Here is a 23,287-nt window from a genome sequence, read left to right as displayed (position 1 = left end):
AAGAATTACCCAAATGACTACAGGATGGACTTTTGAAACTGAGCCAAGTACCACAGTGATGGAACTTGAACTGGCGCCCAGGAATTTCCTCAAGATCAACATCTTCACCTTGCAGACCAAGGGCATGGGTTGCACCAAATGTACCAGCCACAAGTTCCAGAGGCAGCATGCAACAACCCAACATCTCACACCATCTCTCTTATCCTGAAGAACTGTTACAACAGATAGAACCCCAAAATCGATAGACAAATTAGAGGGGCAAAATGTAAGATCTGGGCATGATGTAGATGGTATAGAATAAGGGGTGGATAATGTCCTGGGTTCAGCTGGGATAGAGTTAATTTTTACAGGAACCTGGGAGGGGGGGGGGGCATAGCCGGGGCAGCTGACCTGAACTAGCCAAGGAGCTATTCCATACCATGTGACATCATGCTCAGTATATAAATGGGGAGCGGGCCGGGGGGTGGTCTCTGTTTTCGGTGGGGGAAGTGGTGGAGCGTCGGGTCCCGGGTGGTGAGCAGTTGCACTGTGCATCACTCTTTTTGTATATTCTTTCATTAGTACCGTTGTTGTTGTTGTAATTTCTTTGTGTTGTCCCAGTAAACTGCCTTTATCTCAACCCTCGAGGTTCCAGGGTTTTTTTCCTTTTCTCTCCTCCGTCTCCCCCCCATCCCACCGGAGGGGGGCGGGAGGAGTGAGTGAGCAGCTGCGTGGTCCTTTGTTACCGGCTGGGCTGAAACCACGACACCCTTACATTACCAAATAACAAACTTGGAAATCTGCTACTTTAAATCTCATCACCCAGATTTCTATAACTGCTAGTAGGTTTCTCACAGGTACCAAAAATAAACCCCCAAAACCCAGAAAACAAGCTCTCAACTGAGCCAATGAACACTGGAGCAAACCCAAAGTAGTTAGCTCAGTCCAGGGCAAATTTGCTTAGTTTAATGAACCAATTCATGCTACTCCTAGTTTGGGTTACAAGTGGTTTGGATACTCTAGGGCAGACACACTCATGTTGGTGAAGATAAAGACACACAAAGATGGCACCCTCCTGAAGCTGAAATTATATTGAGCTAAGCCAGAGACTTTGCACTGAAGTAAATACTGACATAGTCTGAACCTGTTTAGCTGTACTTGTGACAGGGATTGTAACCTCCAGTTGTGGGAGGTGATGAGCAAGTCAAAAAATCTATTGCTACTGCTGTCTCTTTAGGTATACCAAGAAATAGACATCAAACCACACCCTCAAATCAGAGACAAATCACTGGACTTGGAAGTCTAAGAAATAACACTTCCATACTTACCAACCAAATTAACACTATACAAAGGTATTTGTTTCTTTAAAAATCTTCAAATTATTATACGTAGAGATGATTAGTGACCAAATGCAAATCTAAAGGATTACTTAAGCCTAAATAGCAAAATCAGCTACTCATTTTCAGCATACAGTTTACAAAATACAATGTGAATTCATGCAAACAGAGAATGATCTGCAGACCAAAATGGTCACCTTATGAACATATATTTATCCAGGCTTTGTAGTCTCAATGTTTCCCCCTGCTTCTGCAGCTAAATCCACAACTGAACCTTCCTTCATTGATTCAATCATATCTTTCTTAAACAAGATGGGAGCTCTTTTGCCTGACAAGACAAGGCATAGGAAGTTAAACACAAAACATAGCTTTTATTTGTAGAGCTCAGGAGATAAGTTCTCCCCTTCTCTCTCTCTCTATCTTATTTTTGTAAGCAAAGTTTTCAACTAATTGATATCTAAGATGAAACGTCACAGAGCGTTTGTTTATACAGGCAGAGAGAAGAGATGCTAAAACATCTTGCTCCCAAGCATATAAAAGAAAAAAAAGAGGTATGCATGGGCAGTCTACCAAAGATGCTGGCAAGTCCAAGTTTGTCCTCAGTAAACACACAACATCCAATCTTACAATTCAAGTCATAACTGAAAAGAAGAAACACCACATCATAAGTTATTAAAAGACAGATGTTGTGCAATACAAAGTACTAAAACCTAAGTTCTACCTTACTATGTTTCAATAACAAAAGACAGTACTGTTTCAATAGACTTGTTTCGCAGTGCACAAGCTGCATAGCAGAAGTAGCAGTGATGCAATAATTATGCAAGAGAATTATATATTCTTACCTTATTACTATCTAGTCCTTGTTTAATAAGAAAACATGATGATATTGAGCCAAAGACTGCTAGTTTGTGAAAACAAAAGTTGTAAAAAAAGACACACACTTTAAAAACAGGCATTTATCAGGGAAGGGGAAAGGTACATGCTTACATGGAGATAATTCATTAACACCTCTGTTTTCACTGCAGGCACAGCTCCAAAACATGCAAACTTACACAAGATTTAAAAAAAAATTAGTATCTTGCATGTAAAACATACCTGGAATAAGTGCTGTAGTGCTGATAATATCAACGTCTTGGCACTGTTTGGCAAAGAGTTTCATTTCAGCTTCAATAAATTCTTTGGACATTTCTTTAGCATAACCACCTTGTCCCTCTCCAGATTCCTTTAAGTCTACTTCCAAAGGCTCAGCACCAAGAGACTCGAACTGTTCCAGAGCTGCAGATCTAGGGAAAGAAAATTGGGGTGTGTGGGAGGGTGTGTGTGTGTGTGTACAGAGGACACGGGACAGGACACAGACATGGGCGGGGGACACATAACCACTACTTTAAAAAGGAGATCGATCTTTAGAGGCACCTTAATCCACCATGACTTTTCTGGTCTTTTTAGTAGTAGTCTTCTTCAGACAAGAGGACTAGGAGACCATAACTAAAGTCCTCAACTTTCTGTGTTTAGTGAAAAAAGTAATTGCATCACTAATTTTAGGTCCCTAATGAAGATACTTGGATAAGGAATGAAGGCAGCCTACAGTTTCCTGTATAGTCAACAGTTGCTCCGAGAAGAGACTCAAAGCTGGGAGCTTAAATGTTGACTAACACTGCTCACCCATTTCTCTTGTCATGGCTAGGTAAGTCTACAGTCCAAACATAGATGCCTAAGATAGGTGATAAATACACAGATTAAAGAGAGGGCCACAGGCTGTGAAATGGGAAATAACAGCAAGTCTGTTTTTTCACAGGGATTTTTTTGTTTTACAGTTATCCTGTAAATCTGTCATTCATTTTGCATCATGTGATATCACAGTAAATAATGAAAGACTAAATTCCAGTGTGAGGTGAACATTCACAACATGCAGAGACTTTAACACAAACATTCTTGCATATAGGGTTCGGCGCCCGGAAGATCTCGCGATGTTACGGAAAGACGGAGGGTTAGTCGCAGCCCTATGACACACCTGTAACCCCGCCTGCCCTGGTTAGTATAAAAGGAATTAACTGCGCAATAAAAGGCGGAAGTTGGTACTTACACTGTGTGTGTTATCTGTCTCTTTCCCTGGTCCGGGTCGGCCAGTGATCTAATCGCGGCACCTTGATACGTAGCGAACGCTACATAGTGGTGACCCCGACGTGATCGGTCGCACAGGCAACGATGGAACTTGCGCAGGTGATTAAGGTGTTAGCTAATGAGGCGGGTGCCCGCGGAACGATTAGGAAGGGCCCCACGGGCGAATGCATCCAGTGGATGCTGCGCCGGGGAGGTATTGGTTCTCCTAGAGAAGTTTTAAACCCCCCAAAATGGGGAGAGATTCGGGAGTCTTTGCTCCAATCTGCGCTCGGGGGCGAGCGCAGGGCTGCAGAATGATTACAAACTTGGGGAAAAGTGGAGAGGGTGGTTACGGAAGGACAGAAACCCGGGGCGTGCTGGTTGGCGGCGCGAGCTGCTTTGTTTGCGGATGAGGCGCCGCCTCAGGAACAGCGGGAGACGGTGCCCTCGGGGACAGTGAGTCAGACTCAGACGAGTGGGCGGTCGTGGAGCGGGGCTCGCAGACCGATCTCTCTCTGATTAAGGGCGGGGACGCGGGAGGTGCGGCGGAGACCGAGGGTTTTCCTATTGAAACGGCACCAGCGGGGCCGGGTACGCCCCCCCTCGGAAGTTTCCCTGGGAAGAATTACGGCGGGTGGTTCGGAAGGGCTTAGAGGAATGCCTCTTGGACTGGGTTCCAGACAGGGATGTTAAGGGACATTTATACTGTAAGTTGAGAGAGCGGGAGGAACGGCCACCCGCGGAGGGAGCAGTTAGGAGGCTGTGGGGGTTGGAGACGGTGGCAGAGGAGGAAACACCCCCCTGTGAAGGAGATCAGGCGCCCTTGCTGGGAGAGCGGATTGAGCCTCCTGTGCCTGCTGAGCCTAAGCCTACTGCGCCTTTGCCGGAACGGGTTAAACCCTCGTCTGGGTCCTTGCGGAAGTGGCGCGAGGTGCCAGCGCAGGGCAATTCCGATAGTTCTGACGAGGAGAAGGGGGGTGGTGCAATACGGAGGCCGTCAAAACCTGCGCCACAGACTCAAATAGAGGAGGGACCGAACATTTTGCAGAGAGTACAGGGTCTGTTGCGGAGACTTGAGGGGGCCATACAGAATGCGGAGCGTGCAGTGCCGCTAGTGCCCCCCACACAGGGGGCCGGGGATGGCCAGTAAGAGGGCACCCGAGAGGGCACAGACTGGCGACTGATTGCCAAAGAATGTTGCCTTTCAGGGGTGCAGTTTCAGCCGGTCGTTCTCCCTATTCGGGCAGCGGCGCGGGGACGGTATGAGTGGACACCTTTTGACGTAAAGACCGTTCGGGAACTCGCGAGTACTGTGCAGGCGCATGGAGTGAATTCCGCGCAGGCGCTCACTTTGTTCGAGTGTCTGCTTTCAACGCCTGTTGCGCCCTTTGATGTGATGCAGCTGACGAGAGGGGTGCTGCCCCCATCATTGCTGCTGTTGTTTAAGGAGGAATGGCGAGCTCAGTGCCTTAAGGTCGTGACTGATGCTCAGGATCCTGGTCACCACCTGGCGGGAGTGACCATAGAACAACTCATGAGGGAGGGGCAGTTTGCGACACCTCAGGCGCAGGCACAGGGCATGCGCGGGCGTGACTTTGCGGCAGTCGCGGCTACCGCCTTGGCCGCATTTAAACGTGTCGCGGCTATGGACAGAGCGCAGATCCTCCTTGGGTGAAGATCCGCCAGGGGATTGCCGAGAGGTTTACTGCCTTTTTAGATCGGCTTCAGCTTGCTGTACAGGCTGCAAACCTTCCGGAGGCGGCTAAGGAAGCGGTTGTAGTTGAGTGTGCTAAGGCTCAAGCCAACCCACAGACCGCAGCGTTTCTCTCTCATTTGCCAGCAGGCTCATCGCTGGGCGAAATGATACATCACGTACTGGAAAGGGAGCAACAAGAATCGTGTCCGATGGCGGCGCCTTTGAAGCAAGTTTTGCAAGGGGGTACAGGCGCCTGTCACCGATGTGGGGGTAGGGGCCATAGAGCGAGGAATTGCGCAACCAGACCCGGAGGGTTGGCTCAGGAGGTGGGGGCCGGCAACCTCCGTTGTTGGAGATGTGGTAAGCCCGGACACAGAGTTCGAGACTGCCGTGTACCCAGGGCCCAGCAGGGGGATCCGTGGTATGCCACACAACGAGAACCGATGTCGGGAAACGAGATGGGGGAAGGGGTGGGGTCCGGGCTCTCCCCTTTAAATTTTGTACAGGACCCAGTGACAGCAACTCAGGATCAACTGGTGCTTCCGTGGAACTGCCCGCCGAGAAGGAGGGACAGGTTCAGGGCAATGTAACAACTGTTCCGGCAGTTCCTCCTGTTGTCCAAATAGCATTGACCATGGAAGATCGTGAGCGGTTTGCCCTCTCTCTCCCGGAAAGGAACCATCAAGTGCCCATGCAACGGTATCAGTGGAAAATGCTCCCCCAAGGCATGAAAAATTCGCCAACTCTCTGTCAGACCGCGGTGTCTGCTTTACAGGGTGCATTAGCAGGGTTTACGGGGACAATAGTGGGACATGAGGTCCATCCTTGTGGGGAGATCTTGCATGCCTTACCCGTTTTTCCAGCACAGCAGGTGGTGAAACACCCTAATGATGAGTGCACAATTTTTACTGACGCATCCTCCCAGACCAGCAAAGCCGTTTGTGTTTGGAAAGAAGATGGGGCATGTCACCAGGTAGACTATACTGAACCAAGTTGCTTAGCACAGTTTTTGAGGACCACGGCAGTGACCATGGCATTGTTACGTTGGCTGGCAGAACCCTTAAATGTGGTCATGGATTCACTGTATGTATATAAGCTTTTGGTTGCAGGGGAATGGGCACTAGCCTCTTCTACGGAGATAGCCGGTATGCTGCTGAACGCCTTACAGTTATGTAGTGCACCAGTTTTCCCTACTCATGTTACCAGTCACTCTGGTTTCCCTGGACCATTAGCTGAAGGGAACAGCCGTGCTGACCAGGCAGCACAAGCGTTGTTGGCTGTTGTTGGTGATGATAACATTACGCCGGCAAGGGCACGCGCGATGACGTTACACCGCCTTTTGCATTGCGGTCCACGAGGCCTGGTGACACTAACGGTTATTTCTCGTGCTGAAGCCAAAGAAATTGTCGCAGCTCGCCCTCATTGTGCCCAAGGACCCCTTTGGGAGGGTGGGGTCAACCCTCGTGGTTTGCGGCCAAATCAGATCTGGCAAACAGATATTGCAGAATATGCTCCTTTTAAGCCACGGCAGCATTTACATGTTACAGTAGACATTTATAGTAGATGTATTTTTCCTATACTGCACACTAAATGGAATAGTTTGGCACTTATACAACACTGGTGTGTTTGCATAGCTCAACTACGTATTCCGCAACAGACTAAGACAGACAATGGTGCACCTTTTACTGCGGAAAAGGTGGAATGGTTTTGTACAACCTGGGGTATTAACCTTATACATGGCATCTCTTGTAATGGCAACGGCCAGGCCATTGTAAAACGAGCACATCGAACCTTAAAGACCTTGCTCGATCGGCTTAGGGAGGGGGAGCAGGAGGAGCCCTCCTGGTTACAGGATAATGTACCTGTTCTCCGTATACAGCATCATCTGTTAACTGCATTAACTTCATTAAATCAGACAGTTCGAAGGGACCTGGAGCAGACGATGGCGCAGCGACATTTTACGAGCATGGAAGAGGAAGGTCCCTACCCATTGGTCTGTGTGCGTGACCTTTAGACACGCCAATGGGAAGGGCCATTTGAGCTGCGTGGTCTCGGGCGAGGGTATGCCTGTGTACAGATGCCTGAAGGGCCACTGAAATGGGTCCATAGTCGTATGGTTCGTCCTGCCCTAACCTTGTAGTGTTTGAGTGTTTTTCCTTATAGATCGCTGTCATCCTATCCTGGCTTGTGATGCCTTGGGTATCCGCTACAATTTCTGGCAGTGGATGCAGGGCCAGTCGGGGAGACCGATGCATGTCTGGACGACATCCCTCTCGGAGCCCATCAACGCATGCCTTCATGGGGTCTGGCTGTCAGGGGCGGAGTTGCTTGCAGCCGCGAATCTGGATGCCCCAGACAATAAGCCTTGGTTTTCCATTTACCGTTTGTGTGGATTACATTTACGTGTGTTTAAGATGTAGTGTTTAAACTTAGTTGTAGAAATATGCTTATGTTTATAGTACTTTACACAGTTAGTTCTTTGTGCGAAGCTGTTTATAACAATAGAAGCTAGTTAGTCATAGGGAGGGGGAGATGTAGGGTTTGGTGTCCGGAAGATCTCGCGATGTTATGGAAAGATGGAGGGTTAGTCGCAGCCCTATGACACACCTGTAACCCTGCCTGCCCTGTTTAGTATAAAAGGAATTAACTGCGCAATAAAAGGCGGAAGTTGGCACTCACACCGTGTGTGTTATCTGTCTCTTTCCCTGGTCCGGGTCGACCAGTGATCTAATCGCGGCACCTTGATATGTAGCGAACACTACACTTGCACGTCAAGATAAAAGTATACAAGGATGCTTAGAGAAGGGAATTAAAAAAAAAATAATCTGAAAAGTTTTAGACAGGTTTTGATCATGCTTTTAAGAAACTCTTTCCAGTTTGTTTTAAGGCATATGCAGATTTTCTAACCAGAGTAAAGGTTTTTTCATATTGCACATCATAAACCTGGAGATATATTCTTTTATATTAGATATAGCTAAGTAACACTAGATGCCACTTTTGCATAAAACCAAACACATATAAGTAATTTTAATGCAGATATAATATTGAATTTATATGTGCTTAATACAACAAGGGCATTTAATAGAAAAAAAAATTAATCAAGTTTGCAGTTCCTGTAGCAATAAGAAGAAAAATGTTTGTGGTCTGTAATTTTCCCAGTCTATTGCTCTGAAAATGCCTATGGGACAAAAAAAATCTTTCTGAACATAAAGGAGAGACCCCAAGACAGCAGCTTCAACTGCAGTTCCTGATCTTTCATCTTGAGTTTCATATATAAAATAACTTTATGTCTGTCTTTCCTTCAGCAGATTGAAGAAGTGTGTCTCCAAAATGTTCCTAGCTGGTCTCTCTGGGATCAGGAGAGTAGAGGTGAATGAGAGTATGCAGCTACGAACCTGGATCAAAGCAAGCTCTAAATGAGGGCATACAGATTCTTTCTTTACTATTCTTCCCTATGTCCCCAAGAACTGGGTGGACATTAAATTCTGGACAAAAGCCCTAACTTTCATTTTCATAAAGCAATGATTTTTTATTCATATAGTTCTGAATGATTTAATGAGATGGACTCTTTGGAAGGTTTGGTTGCTTTGGGGAATAATAAAATGGAGGAATAATACAGGAATAAAAATGGTATCAAGGGAACTGTGATTCAGTACAGTACAAGTGCTTTCACCTGTAATACAGCTACAAACTACTTAATCTTAAAATAATTTTAGATTGCTACTACCATTCCACATACCTACCTAGTATCAAATCCACGAACAACTGCACCCATTGATTTAGCTGCTCCTGCAGAAGCCAGGCCAGCAACTCTTCCTCCAATGATTAAGACCTAGAATGATACCATCATCATGCTTGGAGCATAAACTAAAACTAGAGCTGGTTAGAAAAGCATCAGCATTATACTGCTTTTGCAACAGCAGATACACCTCATTAACCAGCGATTTAAGTTACCTTTGTAACACAGAACCAAAAATGACTTCGGTAAAGCTGCCCTGTAAATGTAACGGTTTAAGCCGTAACTGCTAACTTCACTTATTTGAGAGCAGACTCATCTGTAGCTAACAGTTTATGTAAGTAAATACAGGTTTTCTACTTAATTTCTCTTCCTTTTTTTTCTCCTCTAATTCTTTTACTTTCATTTCTCTTCATCCTGAGCCACCTGCAATTCCAATCAAGCAATCCCTTCCATCACAGCCTTCAACACACCAGAAATCTCAACATCTCTGACTTTTCTTAACTGCTTCCTTGCCTTTCCCCATCTGGGAAAAAAAAAACAACAAAAAAAACCCCTCCCATCCATGTATAGCTAGTCTGAAGTTTAAAACTAAGCAAGCTTACATAAAACTCAAATTATTCTATTATTAAAAAAACAAACCACCATACCAAAAACCAAACTACACTACAGGTAGTGAACAAAAATTGGTATGGGAATAACTATATGGGTTTCCAAAGTCTCTAGAACTAGCCCCAAGGCAGGAAAAAAGCCTTTAACACAGGTTCAGCAGTGGTTAGTTGTGCGCAGGAACTCACATATTCTTCTGCCACAGTATTTGTTTAATAGCACATACCTTCGCTGGAGGAACTTTACCAGCAGCTGTGATCTGACCCGTGAAAAATTGACCAAAGTGATTTGCTGCCAGTACCACAGCCTTGTAACTGTCAAGTAAGGACAAACACATATCAGTATTTTCCCAGGCTCAGCACGATTCCATTCATGACAGCAATCACAAGGATGTACATTTGACCATAGCATGCATAGGATAAAGCAAGTTTAATATTTTAGTATTGAGCACAAGTTTAATAGTCTCTGTCTTTGTTCATATTTCTTGCTTTTTTTTAATCATGGAATGCATTTTCAGAGAGAATTATACTGGGTGTCCACAACTATTCACTCAAATAAAATTTTAAATGATTAATAAATGTTAACTTTGTCATCTTTGAAGCTACCTTCAAAGGCTGTAACCTGAGGCTTGTTTAGGGAAGGAAACGCAAACGAGCAATTGCAAAACCCAGGGTAATTTTGCAGTAAGCTCACTTAGGCAAGCAAGCACACATTCAAAAGAGATGCCCAGATACCCTAACTCTGCAGAGCTATGTGGCTTAGGGCAAGTAGCTTAACCTTGCTGCTTCTTTTGCCCCATCTGCTTTTTAGCCATCCTAGAATGAACAGCTGGACACCAAGTTAACATCAGTAGAGCTATCTGAAAATGCAGATTAACGTGCAGTTATGTCTTTTCTTAACAACAGTGCACATTTTCTTGCATTTTTACTAGCACTGTTGTGGTTCAACTCAACAGTCCCATTCTACTCTCTTTCCCATCCCTAACAGGGACATATGGAGGGCTGTATGCCGTAAAATCAGTTTTAATTTGGAATATAGCTTGTAGATTTTATACCTTTAAATAGTCTTATGATATTTTAGTAAAATTACACAGAATGAAAACACAGAGAATCAACCAAACATTGATATATACTGCTGCTGTCCACAAAATAATCTGGCAGCCTTCTCCCAATGACATCAGATCCCAATGACAGACAATCTGTGTTCAACCTGTCTTAAGGATATCTTTGAGCCTGCTCTGATCTAGTTCAGAACAAAGAGGCACTAGACAAAGCAGTCAAGGAATTAGAAGAATTGCCTTCAATTTTTGTTTGTTTGTTTATTTTTAAAAAGGTTTCCTCTGATCTGCTGCAAAGCTGACCATAAGAAACTTAAAAAGTTGTTTGGCACCTCCAACAGCTTCATCCTGCTTGAAACAGCTATATGAAAATAGAGATGCAGAATTGGTTTAGATATACCTAATATCAAAGTGCATAGCTTTTAATCCAGCTATACTTAATCAAGCTAGAGAAAAAAAAAAATAAAATAAAATGTAAGGTTCATGTCCAGCAATGTTGGCCATGGAACTAAGTGCATCATAACCCTGAGCAATGGTGACCCGTGGAACCTGATCCATAGCCAAGACAGTAGTCTTTTTTTCTGCAAGTTTTGTCAGGAGGTCTGGATTTTGTGTTGGGTAGATAAAACTAATCAGGGTAGCTGCTGTCTTAAAAAGATCTGCCTCATGTACACCTAGAGCCGAGTTATATATAGGAGCCCTCACCTGAAGAAAGGGAGAGGTTTCCAAATTAATCAGAAGTAAATCAGTGCACACTCCACTTCCTTTCTCCCAGCTTGCTGTCTGTCTATTCCCATCCACAAAGTACACGAGGAAGGAGCATGTTAGTTTACACAACTAAACTGATTAACTGCACTCCTTAGTTGCAGTCCACATATTAGAATTAACTCTAGGCAGATGGGCGACAGAGCAGTAATAGTCAGCACACAGTTTTAGAAAGTTCTGATGGCTTCTAACCAGCTTTACTGGCTTTTAATGACAGACAGCTGCCCCAAAACCAGCCATTCTCAGGCAAAATTATTACTGAACAGATGTGCCAATTAAACTCTACAGGCTAAGAATCACTAATTAGTTTGCAATGCACCATCAGACAGGGAATTTGAAGCATGAAGTCCAGAAGAAACCCATCTTGATCTGTAGTCATTTCTTTGGAATTTCTCACTTTTCTTCAAAAAGAAACCTACTTAAAAGGGTTGTTCACAAACTAGCACACAGAAATTCTGCGTTCAATCCTGACAGGATAACTCCATATAAAACATTTAAAAGGAAGCCTCAACATCAAGTTTAAGGTCTTTGGTTTTTTGTTTTTTTTTTTCCCTTCAGGACTCTGCACAACCTAATACCTCTCAAGCAACTTTACTTTTAGTGGTCTTCCCAGACCAGCTACAACTCCTCTAGTTAGAAGTACTTTTGAAACACACTGCTGCTGTAAAGTTGTTGGATGTCTTATTGAGAAAAGTTAGAAACCCGCATCTTCAAAATTCCAAGCAACTTTCTCTGAAGAGTAACTTGGAGTTGTACGTTGCTACTCTTTGAGCAAAGGTTTCTTAGAGCAGGGATCCTGTCTGATTAGAGTCCGGAACTAGTCTACCTTGCTCTAGAAAACACAACTTCTCCAAGGTAGTTAAAAACTTGATAAGAAGTTATCCTCTTTTTTTTTTTTTCAATGCTGCCATTTACTAGTTTATTACTGTAGGTACACATCTGAGCTATTAAAAAAAAACATACTAAAATTAAATCAGAACTTAGAATGGAAAATATGAATTTAAAGGAGCTTATTTACTGAACTTTCAGCAGACTATTCAAAAAGTTTGACCTATATGTTTCTGCAAAAAGAATGTGGTAGGAAATATATTAATAAAGCAATTACTTTGATAATCAGATCAGAAGCCAGGACTACCTTGGTCCCCTGGATCTTTGCTCCGACTTCTCTGTAATGGTCATCAGAAAATTTGGAAGCTTCTCCAGCACGAGACTCCACTACAATATTGAAGCCTTGTTTAACCAAGGCTTGAACTCCAGCTGGTGATAGAACCACTCTCTTCTCATTCTCAAATATCTCCTTGGGGACACCTACAGTCAGCTGTTTATAAGGAATTCCTGTAAGAGTGGCAGATAAGACAGCATTAGTTGCATTAAAGATTATTGAATTTATATTAACAGAACTCTTCAGTGTTGTACAGACACATGTAGACATGTCACACCAGCAATTCTCCCTCCTCAGTGTAGTTTACATTTCCTTAAATTACACCATCTTTCTAGAAATCCCTGTTCTCTCAGGCATCAGCAGGTCATCACAATCAGCCACACAAACAATAACAAGTGTTTGGTGCAGGTCATACCCATCTGAAATTATACAGTTCTGATTGTATAAATCAGAATACCAATTATACAATACACAGTGTTCTGGTGATAACACATTCTAACGGGGGTAAGAAGAATTTAAATCCCTCTCTGGTTACTTCAACTTTACTGTGAAGAAATAAACAAATGAGCTTGAACAGATGAACTGCATTTTAACTGAACATGTTTTAAATGTCTATCAAAACCAAATCACAGTTGTCTCAGATCACTATTAATGAGTGTACCACAAAAGTACACTGAAAGGCACAATTACATTGATAAGGTACTCTAAGAGTTGCAACAGAAATTAAAAATGTGAATTCAGGAGTAGCTGAAGAATAATGGAATATCAGTCTACTAGTTTATTCAATTATACTTCTCTTCAATGTTATCTCCTTGTCTTAACTTGTTCCAAGCTCTACTAAACAACACCAGAAAACTGCAGAAGATGTAATTTATCAGTTTTAGCTTAAGGTTTCAAATTACAAATATCTAACTTTGTTCATGTACAATTTGCAGGCTTCCAGTCTAATATCTGACAGTTAAACTTCTCTGATCCAATCAAGTGTTTAAATACATTATTTCTAAATACACGGACTCAGGCAGAATAATAGTATATCAAACTACCACATTGATTCAATTACACTAGACAGCATGCAGTCCAGCAATCAGGCCCAGTTCTACACCAGCTTTAGCTGACGTCTATCCGCAACAGCTTTCACTGATATCTATCCAGAATTTAAACCTGGATTGTGACATTGATACATGAGAGACCTACACCACATATATATTAATGAAATATAACTTAAGCAGCCTAAGCAATCACTCATATTAAAGGTCAAGCAAACAAACAAACAAAAAATCAAAAAACCCCACAACACAGCACCAAAAACCATAACCAAACACACACACAAAAAAAAGGATGAAAGGTTTCTTTTAAATTACAAATCTGCTTTTAATTTGGCCACCAATACTATGCATTTTGCTACAAAAAAATTTACCAGACTAGTAATGTGTTGCATGTTTTAGGAAGGCCTGCTTTTCACTTTTTTTCCTGTTTGTTTTTTAAGATAGAAACAATCAAAACAAAGCCAAAAACATACCACACTATAAGAACTTTGAGGAATTTAATTATTTTGATATTTTTAAATCTAAATCTCTCTATGAAATAAAACTGGGACTGCAAGGTGCTTAAAATTGAACATCTGAAAATGTATTTTCAGAACATAAGTTGATAGTATCATGAGAGTTACTAATCTAAAACAATACAGAGTCGCTAAGAACTGGTACTTAAATATCTACCTGTACTTGTCAGTCGTCTCACCCATTGAAAAAAACCTAATGATTGAACACATCCAAAAAGAAGACAGAATGAAAGATGACCAAAGAAGTGCATTACTTCTAATTATTTTTACCTTTTTTAAATTTTATTTTAGCTTTCTCTTTGAAATTAAACTAATAAAATGGTAAGAAATAATTTGAGACCGCAAGTGGTTTTGTATTTAATACGTTGGAGAACATTTAAAATTCATTAAATTACAACACAAAATCAAATTCAGAAAAACATGCTTTAAAGGAACACAAAGTCATAACAGGAGCAAGAATGTGCATCTAAAACAACAGACTCACAAAGGTAACAATGCTTTGCAGAGATTTGCTTCATCAGCATACACCACATCTAAGCATCACTGTGCAACTCAGGGCATCCCTATCACAGCAGCACTAGCCACTTGAAAGCTATGGTAACTGTTGCTGTCACTCATACAAATTACCCTCATCATTTGAGGAGAACTTTCCCCTCACCTCTTCTCCTAATTACTACACAATAAAAGTCCTGCTTTTGGTTTTCATTAAACAAACTGAGCAGAAATGAGCTCTCTTGTCTTTTAAAAGCAGAAACAAAAGCTAGAAAAATGAAATATGTTAGAATAACAGAGATGAATCATAATTTTAGAAAGGAAGTAGCTCCAGGACAGAAGGCAAAAAGCTTCTCAAGAAGAACTGAGAAAATAAAAACTGGAATACTACCTTCCCTTTCTCCTTTTAGAAGTTTTTGCAGTGCACAAATACAAAAGAAGGAAGGAATAAATTATATCATATAGGGAATAGAAGCCACCGAGGCGAGCTGCTCCAGAGACAGCCCAATCCGCAGTGCAGTGGAAGATCTTGGCATACAGGGGGATTCCCTGAGGCAGGGAAACACCAGGGCAGTAGCAAGACCCACCAGGAGCCAGCAGCTCTCATGAGAGATGCTGACGAGGCCTGGGTGTTGCCAGAGCAACCGTGGCCACCCCCACACCTATAAAAAGCAGCCTATTCCACAAAATAATGCTTGGGAAGCGCAGATATATGTGTTACAGGAAGTACTTGGGACAGCAGAAGACAAAGAAAAGGAAGTCAACTCTGTTGCGGAAATAGAAGATGCTGTAACTCCCTTTGTATGGGCAACTGAGAGACCTGGAAGAGCTAAATCTGCTGAACTGGTAAAAATAGAATTGAAGACAAGAGCTAAGCCAGTAAGACGAAAACAGTATCCTATAAAATTGGAAGCCTGTGTTGGATTGGAACCTATCATAAACAACTTCCTCAAGTATGGACTGTTGCTAGAGTGCCAGTAAGAATATAACACTCCAGTTCTATCTGTCAAAAAGCCACATTCACAGGAATACAGATTAGTACAAGATCTAAGAGATATCAACCAAATAGTAGTGGATGTCCATCTAGTGGTACCTAATCCCTATACCTTGCTAATGACTATTATTGATTCTAATGTTTATTTTACAGTACTGGACTTGAAGGATACTTTCTTCTGCATCCCTATAGAAGAACAAAGTCAGAAACTGTTTGCTTTTGAATGGGAAAGTCCCTCGACAGGATGAAAGATGCAGTCATGCTGGACAGTGCTTCCCCAAAGATTCAAGAATAGCCCCACGATTTTTGGTAACATACTTTGAAAGAACTGGAGCAGTGGCAAGGTAAGGAAGCTAGCGTTACCTTGTTACAGTACGTAGATGACATACTGCTGGGGGCAGACACGGCTGAGGAATGCAAAAAAATCAACCATAAGTTTATTAAACTTTGGGGGGCAAGCAGGATATAGAGTGTCATGGAAAAAGGTGCAAGTCTTTCAGACAACTGTGACTTATTTAGGATTTGAGATATCCCGGGGAGAGAGGAAGTTAGGAATCGAAAGAAAGGAAGCGATATGTTCAAATTGCACCTCCTAGCTCAAAAAGAGAACTTTGAGCATTTCTGGGAATGGCCGGATGGTGTCGCTTGTGGATTCCTAATTTCAGATTACTGGCTAAACCCCCGTATGAAGCCGTTAAGGGGCCAGGGGAGCTATTAGAATGGACTCCAGATTGTAGAAAAGAATTTGATGCAATAAAAATTGCTCTCATGAGTGCTCCGGCTTTAGGCCTTCCGAATCTGACGAAGCCTTTTGAACTCTATGTGCATGAAAGGGAACATCAGGCACTGGGAATACTGGTGCAGACTTTGGGAAGTTGGAAAAGGCCGGTAGCTTACTTTTCAAAACAACTAGATAAAGTAAGCTCCAGGTAGCCAGGATGCCTAAGGGCAGTGGCAGCTGCTGTATTGTTGATACAGGAGGCACAAAAGCTGACCTTGGGACAGAAAATTACTGTCTATGTGCTGCATGCTGTTACAGCAGTGTTAGAACAGAAAGGACATCATTGGCTGTCCCTGAGCAGAATGGTACAGTTCCAAGCAATACTGCTCAAACAAGAAGACATAATAATGAAAGTATCTAGTGCCTTAAATCCAGCATCTCTGCTACCCCTACACTAAAGAGAAGAACTGATGTGTGACTGCTTGCAAACTATTGAGCAGGTATATTCCAGCCATGCAGACCTGAAAGATGTCCCTTTATGAGATCCTGATTGGGAACTGTTCACCAATGGAAGCAGTTTTGTCATCAATGGGGAACGGAAAGCTGGATATGCTGTCATTACTCTGGAAGAAGAGATAGAGGCAACGTCGCTGCCAGTGAACACTTCTGCTCAGAAGGCTGAACTAATTGCATTAACCCGAGCTTTAGAGATTTCAGAAGGAAAGTGGGCCAACATCTATACTGACTCAAAGTATGCCTTTGGAATAATACATGCACATGGTACAATTTGGAAAGAGAGAAGATTATTATCACTACAAGGAAATCCTATAAAATATAGCAAAGAAATTTTGAGATTACTCAAAGCAGTCAATAAACCAAAGGAAGTGGCAGTAATACATTGCAGAGCACACCAATCTGGACAGACTGATATAATCAAAGGAAATCGAAAGGCCAATGAGACTGCAAAAAGAGCCGCTTCATTTACAAACATTGCAACCTTAGTTCCTGAAAGAGCTTTTAATGTTCATGTCCCTGAATATACAGAGAAAGAAGGTAAATTGGCTGAATTTCTAAAATGTATTAAGACTTCTGAAAGATGATGGAAAACTTCAGATGGACAATGTATTGTTACCCCTCAAATAATGAGGGAACTTATGAAAGGAACACATGATACCACTCATATGGGAGCTGAGGCCCTGGTAGAAATGGTGAGAACATATGCAATAGGCATTAACATGCTAAAAATTGCTAAAGGTATTACACAAGGTTGTGAAATTTGTTTGAAGAATAATCCCAAAATTCAAAAAAGACCCTTACCAGGAGAGGTAAGAAGAGGTTTTATACCTGGGAATTACTGGCAAATTGATTTCTCTGAATTACCAAAGTGTAAAGGATATAAATATTTATTGGTAATTGTTGATACCTTTTCAGGTTGGCCAGAAGCTTTCCCATGTCACACCAACAAAGCCAGGGAGGTACTAAAAGTGCTTTTGAAAGAAATAATACCTAGGCTTGGAGTTCCCAAAGGACTTTCTTCAGATAGGGGACCCCATTTTGTAGCAGAAATCATACAGGAAATTTCTAAATTCTTACAGATAAAATGGGATTTACACACTCCATGGAGACCACAGTCTAGTGGGAAAGTAGAAAGAATGACTCAAACAATTAAACAACAAACTAGAAAATTATGTCAGGAAACTCAGATGAAATGGATTGAAGTCTTGCCTCTGGCATTACTTAGAATCAGAATAACACCTAGGACAAAAGAGAAGATTAGTCCATTTGAAATATTATATGGAAGGCCTTATGTTACAAATTTGACAGGAAAAGATAGTCAGATGCACCTGAAAGGAGAACAGATCTTGGGGGATTAATATCTTTGGGCAAAGTAATTAATTCTCTCCATAGATACATCCTGGTTAAAGCTCCTGTGCCTTTGGATTCACCAGTACACCCCTTCAAGCCGGGAGACTCGGTATATCTGTGGATGTGGAAAGACGAACCACTTGCAGAGAAGTGAAGAGGACCCTATCAAGTGCTACTGACTACAAACACTGCAGTGAAGCTCCAGGGAGTTGAATCCTGGATTCACTATACAAGGCTAAAGAAGATACCATCCCCCTTGTGGACTTCCACATCAGAAGAACCTTTAAAATTGAAACTAAAGAAAACCCAATATTAAGTTACAGTATAGTATTTTTGCAGAAACAATAATGAAGTTGCTAGTTGTAAATATTTTGATAATTTGGGTTGTCCTGGTTTCAGCTGGGATAGAGTTAACTGTCTTCCTAGTAGCTGGTACAGTGCTATGTTTTGAGATCAGCATGTGAAGAATGTTGATAACACTGATGTTTTCAGTTGGTGCTCAGTAGTGTTTAGACTAAAGTCAAGGATTTTTCAGCTTCTCATGCCCAGCCAGGGCACAAGAAGTTGGCACAGGACACAGCCAGGGCACCTGACCCAAAGTGGCCAACGGGGTATTCCATACCATGTGACGTCCCATCTAGTTTAGGAACTGGGAAGTGGGGGCAGGGAATCACCGCTGGGGGACTAGCTGGGTGTCGGTCGGCGGGTGGTGAGCAATTGCCCTGCGCATCATTTTACTTTCCAATCCTTTTATTACTACTGTTGTCATTTTATTAGTGTTATCATTATCATTATTAGTTTCTTCTTTTCTGTTCTATTAAACCGTTCTTATCTCAACCCACGAGTTTTGCTTCTTTTTTCAGATTTTCTCCCCGATCCCACTGGATGGGGGGGAGTGAGTGAGCAGCTGCGTGGTGCTTAGTTACTGGCTGGGGTTAAACCACAACAATGGTAAGAACTACTAAAATCAAAGAAAGGGGAATGCTGAGAATAAAGGTATGAGGAACTCTACCTGCAAGACATTGCGCTACTTTTGTGAATTGTTCTTCAAAGTGTGACAATCCAATGCAATTGCAACCCCCTTCAGCATGTAAAGAAACAGAAAATGTAAGTTATGCTTGGGCCCACACTCAACTACCTCTGGAATGGTTTTTACTTTGCGGGTGACTAGCCTATACTTATGTCCCATCCAAAATCACTGGAGGCCCTTGCTCAATTGGGAGATTAGCCCCACTGCTCCTAAACAAGTAGGATTTGAAAATTGAGGAAAGGCAAAAAAGAACAACTCATCAATTGCCTGAAGATTGTGACTCCCAAGTTGAACGGTGGTATCTGGGGGCTGTTTTCTCGTAGGCGGATTTTTACTCACTCCCTGATTCTGTAGGGTTTCCTTTAATCGTACAGTTAGGGAGGCTTAGGAACTGTCAGATGGCTGATTAATATCGGCAGTCCCAGGGAGTGGAGCAGAAGTCAAGGGCACAGGAGTAGGCGGACAAGCTCCAAAAAGTCTCTCTCGCTGCATTATGTTTTTCTCCCCGCTTTTCCCTTTCGCTTGCGGTTGGAGACAAGAGAGCAGCAAAAGCAGATGCAGATGCTTTATGATCTGCTTTCATTTCTTGCAGAGTTGTCTTAATCAATTTCCATAAAGTTGCAAGACCTTTAACTTCTTTACACCCATCACTAATTTCATCCCATAGGGAGGTTCCGATAGCTTCCCAGGTACTAAGCTCAAAAGCTGTACCCACACTCATTAAAAGGTTTCTGTCCTTGCTCCATTGTAGAAGCCGCTTTAAATCCCAAAACTTGCTTAACGCAATTTACCCCCTGCTTTTCTAAAAAGCGCTGTAATAATTCTAGGGCTACCTCTAGATCCATTGCCGGCCAGCGTCTCGATGCTCCTTGATTAAGGCACCTTGAATAAAAAGTCTTTGCAGCCTTTTTCCAGTAGCCCTCACTGACAGCGAACCCCTTTTGGACGGTCCAGGCACGAGAATTAACACACCAACCAAGACGATCAGCGTTCGGTTAATCTGTTGCCCCCCGGTCGCTGCTACCGGTGCTTCTCAGTGTCCGCCGCTCCTATTCTCCGTTTTTCGGTCCCTGTACGGGCGCCATTTGCGAGCGGCGGAGGAATGCACATAAGTCGACTCAATATGAGTGATAGAAGTGATTCAACTTTATTTGCATGGATAGCTCATATTTATACAGCTTACGATAATTATGCCTATTATGGCAATCCTATTATGATTGGTACATTGCTAATGTTTATTCATTACTAAAACACACCCACTTGTGGTTTGCAGCTATGCATGTTCCACAACTTTCTCATGGGAACTTTCTCAAAGTTGTTTATGAGACTCTGCCAAGGTCACAGTGTCCTTATCTTTCTCCTGATATCAGCAAGACCAGCAGTTTTGGCCGAGGCCTAGTCTTGCTGCCCACGCTAACATTCCTTCACACACCACTCTGCTCGCACAACCTTTTCATAGACCCATGTCCTTTCTCATCAAGCCAATTCCCAACAATTATTTACAATAGTTTAATCAATTTACCTGGCTTTGGAGCTGCCCGAGACCTGAACATCTGGTGGATTCTAAACATTCGCAAACATAGCATCTTTGCAGAATGCACCTTAGGTGGTAACACATTGCCAAAACCAGGAGTTGAGCACCCACTAACAGCAACACGCAGAAGGCTCGCCATTTCACCCAGACCTCACAGCAGACTCCTTGCCCTGTATGGAATCCCTGCTGCACACGTAAAAACAAAGCATGAATTATTAATGATACTAGATAGAAGGTATGTAAACTCAGCAGCTTAAGTCCAGTCAACTGATGCTAGCCACGAGATGATCATTTCTCCCCACCTTTTCTTTCTAGCTAGAAAACAAAATCCACTGGTTTTCCAAACTGAGTAAGGCAAATATCAAACTGAAGCAGTAAGCCCATGAGAGAACTGACATTACAAGTTGACCTACTGGTTTGGGTTTGTGTGGTGGGATTTTGTTAGCGGGGGAGGGGGCCACAGAGGTGGGTCCTGTGAGAAGCTGCTAGAAGCTTCCCCGGCTCCAAGTCGAACCTGCCTCTGGCCAAGGACGACCCAATCAGCAACGGTCAGAGAACGTATTTAAGAAGGGGAACCTGTCAGCGGGGGAGGAGATCGGAATGTGAGAGAAACACCTATGCAGATCTGAAGATGGCCATGACTCCACGGGAAAGCCTGCGCTGGAGCAGCCTGTGTCTGAAGATCTGCAGCCCGCAGAAAAGACCCATGCCAGAGAAGTTCATGAAGGATTGCAGCCCGTGGGAGGGACCCCACGGTGGAGCAGGGAAAGAGTGCGAGGAGTCCTCCCCCTGAGGAAGAAGGAGCGGCAGAGACAAGGTGTAGCGAACTGACCACAACCCCCATTCCCCGTCCCCCTGCGCCGCATGGGGGGAGGAGGTAGAGAAAACCGGCAGTGGAGTTGAGCTGGGAAGGAGGGAAGGTGTTTTTAAGATCTGGGTTTTACTTCTCATTATCCTTGTTTTGAGTTGATTGGTAGTAAATTAAATTGATTTTGTTTTTTCCCCCGAGTCTTTTTTTTTTTTTTTTTTTTTTCCCCGTGACCATAAGTGGTGAGTGATCCCTCCCTGTCCTTGTCTCGACCCATGAGCGTTTCTTTATATTTTCTCCTCCTCATCCCAATGGGGCCGGGGGCAGGGGGGAGGAGCGAGCGGCTTCGTGGTGCTTTGTTGCCGGCTTGGCTTAAACCACGACACCTACAGATTGATATTTCTGTGACTCAAGACCGTGTTCTCTTTACACCCTTGCTCTAAACAAGCAACTCCAACAAGTGAAAACCTCCTGTGCCCCAAAGAACCAGACAAACAATTCAAACCCCAGCCAGAGCTCCCAGAGGAGTTACCCTGAGCAGGACAGCAGCTTACAGGTGTCAGGAGACATACCAAAGCAGGCAGTTGACGTGGGAAAGGCACCACTGGGGAAAGTGGGGCAGCGGGGAACGGGCAGAGGAGCTGGTGCGCGCTCCCCGCCGGCTGCCAGGCCGCCCTCGCTAGCAGGTGGCTACTGGCTGCTGGTAGAGGGGCTCTTCGCCCGGAATCCCACTGTCCGCATTTATGGAGGCACTAACGCGACGTCTCGTCCCTCCCCACGGCTCGCGCCGGTGGCCCGCCGCTCCCCGCCAGCCCGGCCTACAGGGCAGCGGCCCCGTTTCAATGCTGCCGCTACTTATAGCCCGCGGCCACTAACTGACCTTGGGCAGGCGGCTCGCCACCCGGGCCCGCCGCTCCCCACAGTCACAATGGCCGACGGCCATCGTGCCTGCCCAGGAGGAAGCCCAGAGCCACCGCCTCTCCGTCCCGCGCCTGAGAGCACTCCCGGAGGCCCCTTTCCGTGTCACCTGCCTCCTCCACACGCCCACCTGCCTTCGTTCCCACCGCTCCCTGGGCGCTGCGAAAGCGGGACACCACAGCCTTTTCCTCGACGACGACCGCCCGCGCCAGGGAGGGGCCTCCCACCGCACCACAGAACTACACACCCACCTGCCCCGCCGCGGTACTAACCAACCTTGAGGCGAGGCAGTCCCAGGGCAGGCCCGCCTGCCTGCCCGCCCGCCAACCCGGAAGGAGTGAGGAAAACGCAGCGTCTCTCTACCCACTCTGGAAGGGGACAGCGAAAGGTACTCGTCACGTGGCGCTTGCGTGCCGCCGGCGGCTCGTGCTTTAGGCACCCGCGCGCGGGGGAGGGGTGGCCCGGCGGCTCTCTACTATATGGGAGGATAAAAGAAAAAGAGGAACTCTTGCAACTGTATAAATACTAATATATGAATCGATAAAGAGAACGTGCTATTAAAGAGACAATTTACAGAGAACAGCTTGTCAGGTTGCCTACGCTATTGCTTGTGTATGTTGTCCTATTTCACACAATCTGTAATTTCTAGGTATAAATTAGGCTTTTTTTTATTTACATCTGTGCAACTGTTTATGCAAAATATGCTTTGCCTGAGGCATTTTACGGTGTCATACAGCTTCCAGTCTCACAACTGGTGAATTATGACTGGAAGTGCTGAAAATAGAGTCTCAGAGTGACTAATAGGATACCCTACTACTAGATGTTCAGGAGACTACTGTGCTTTTAAATAAATTTGTGAGAAAAATTCCATTTAGAGTTACAGCTTATGTGCTAATATGTGCTTTGGTTTTTGGGTTCAGTA

The 23,287-nt window shown here is 43.9% G+C and overlaps 2 protein-coding genes and 1 long non-coding RNA gene across 3 annotated transcripts in view; 1 reads left to right on the top strand and 2 right to left on the bottom strand.

Moving 5' to 3' along the window:
• Positions 1–6,411, bottom strand: part of LOC126035571 (NAD(P) transhydrogenase, mitochondrial-like) — a 28,103-nt gene extending 21,692 nt beyond the window's left edge. Inside the window, exons 1-3 of the mRNA XM_049794212.1 lie at positions 6,368–6,411; positions 5,231–5,497; positions 2,412–2,599 (exon numbers count right to left, since the gene is read on the bottom strand). Of these exons, the coding sequence (XP_049650169.1) occupies positions 2,412–2,599; positions 5,231–5,497; positions 6,368–6,411 (499 nt within the window). The remainder of the gene's footprint in view (positions 1–2,411; positions 2,600–5,230; positions 5,498–6,367) is intronic.
• LOC126035320 (uncharacterized) overlaps positions 1–23,287 on the top strand; it is a 245,625-nt gene that overhangs the window by 94,140 nt on the left and 128,198 nt on the right. The window lies entirely within an intron of this gene.
• LOC126035427 (uncharacterized) lies at positions 7,883–22,714 on the bottom strand. Its single transcript, XR_007504926.1, has 3 exons — positions 22,642–22,714; positions 12,385–12,614; positions 7,883–11,219 (listed from the first exon to the last, which is right to left on the bottom strand). It is a non-coding gene; the product is annotated as an uncharacterized LOC126035427 (long non-coding RNA).

The sequence above is a fragment of the Accipiter gentilis genome, chromosome W (genome assembly GCF_929443795.1).
Source record: "Accipiter gentilis chromosome W, bAccGen1.1, whole genome shotgun sequence".
NCBI lineage: Eukaryota > Metazoa > Chordata > Aves > Accipitriformes > Accipitridae > Astur > Astur gentilis.
The sequence above is the reverse complement of the archived record's forward strand: the minus strand, read 5'-3'. Positions and strand labels throughout refer to the sequence as shown.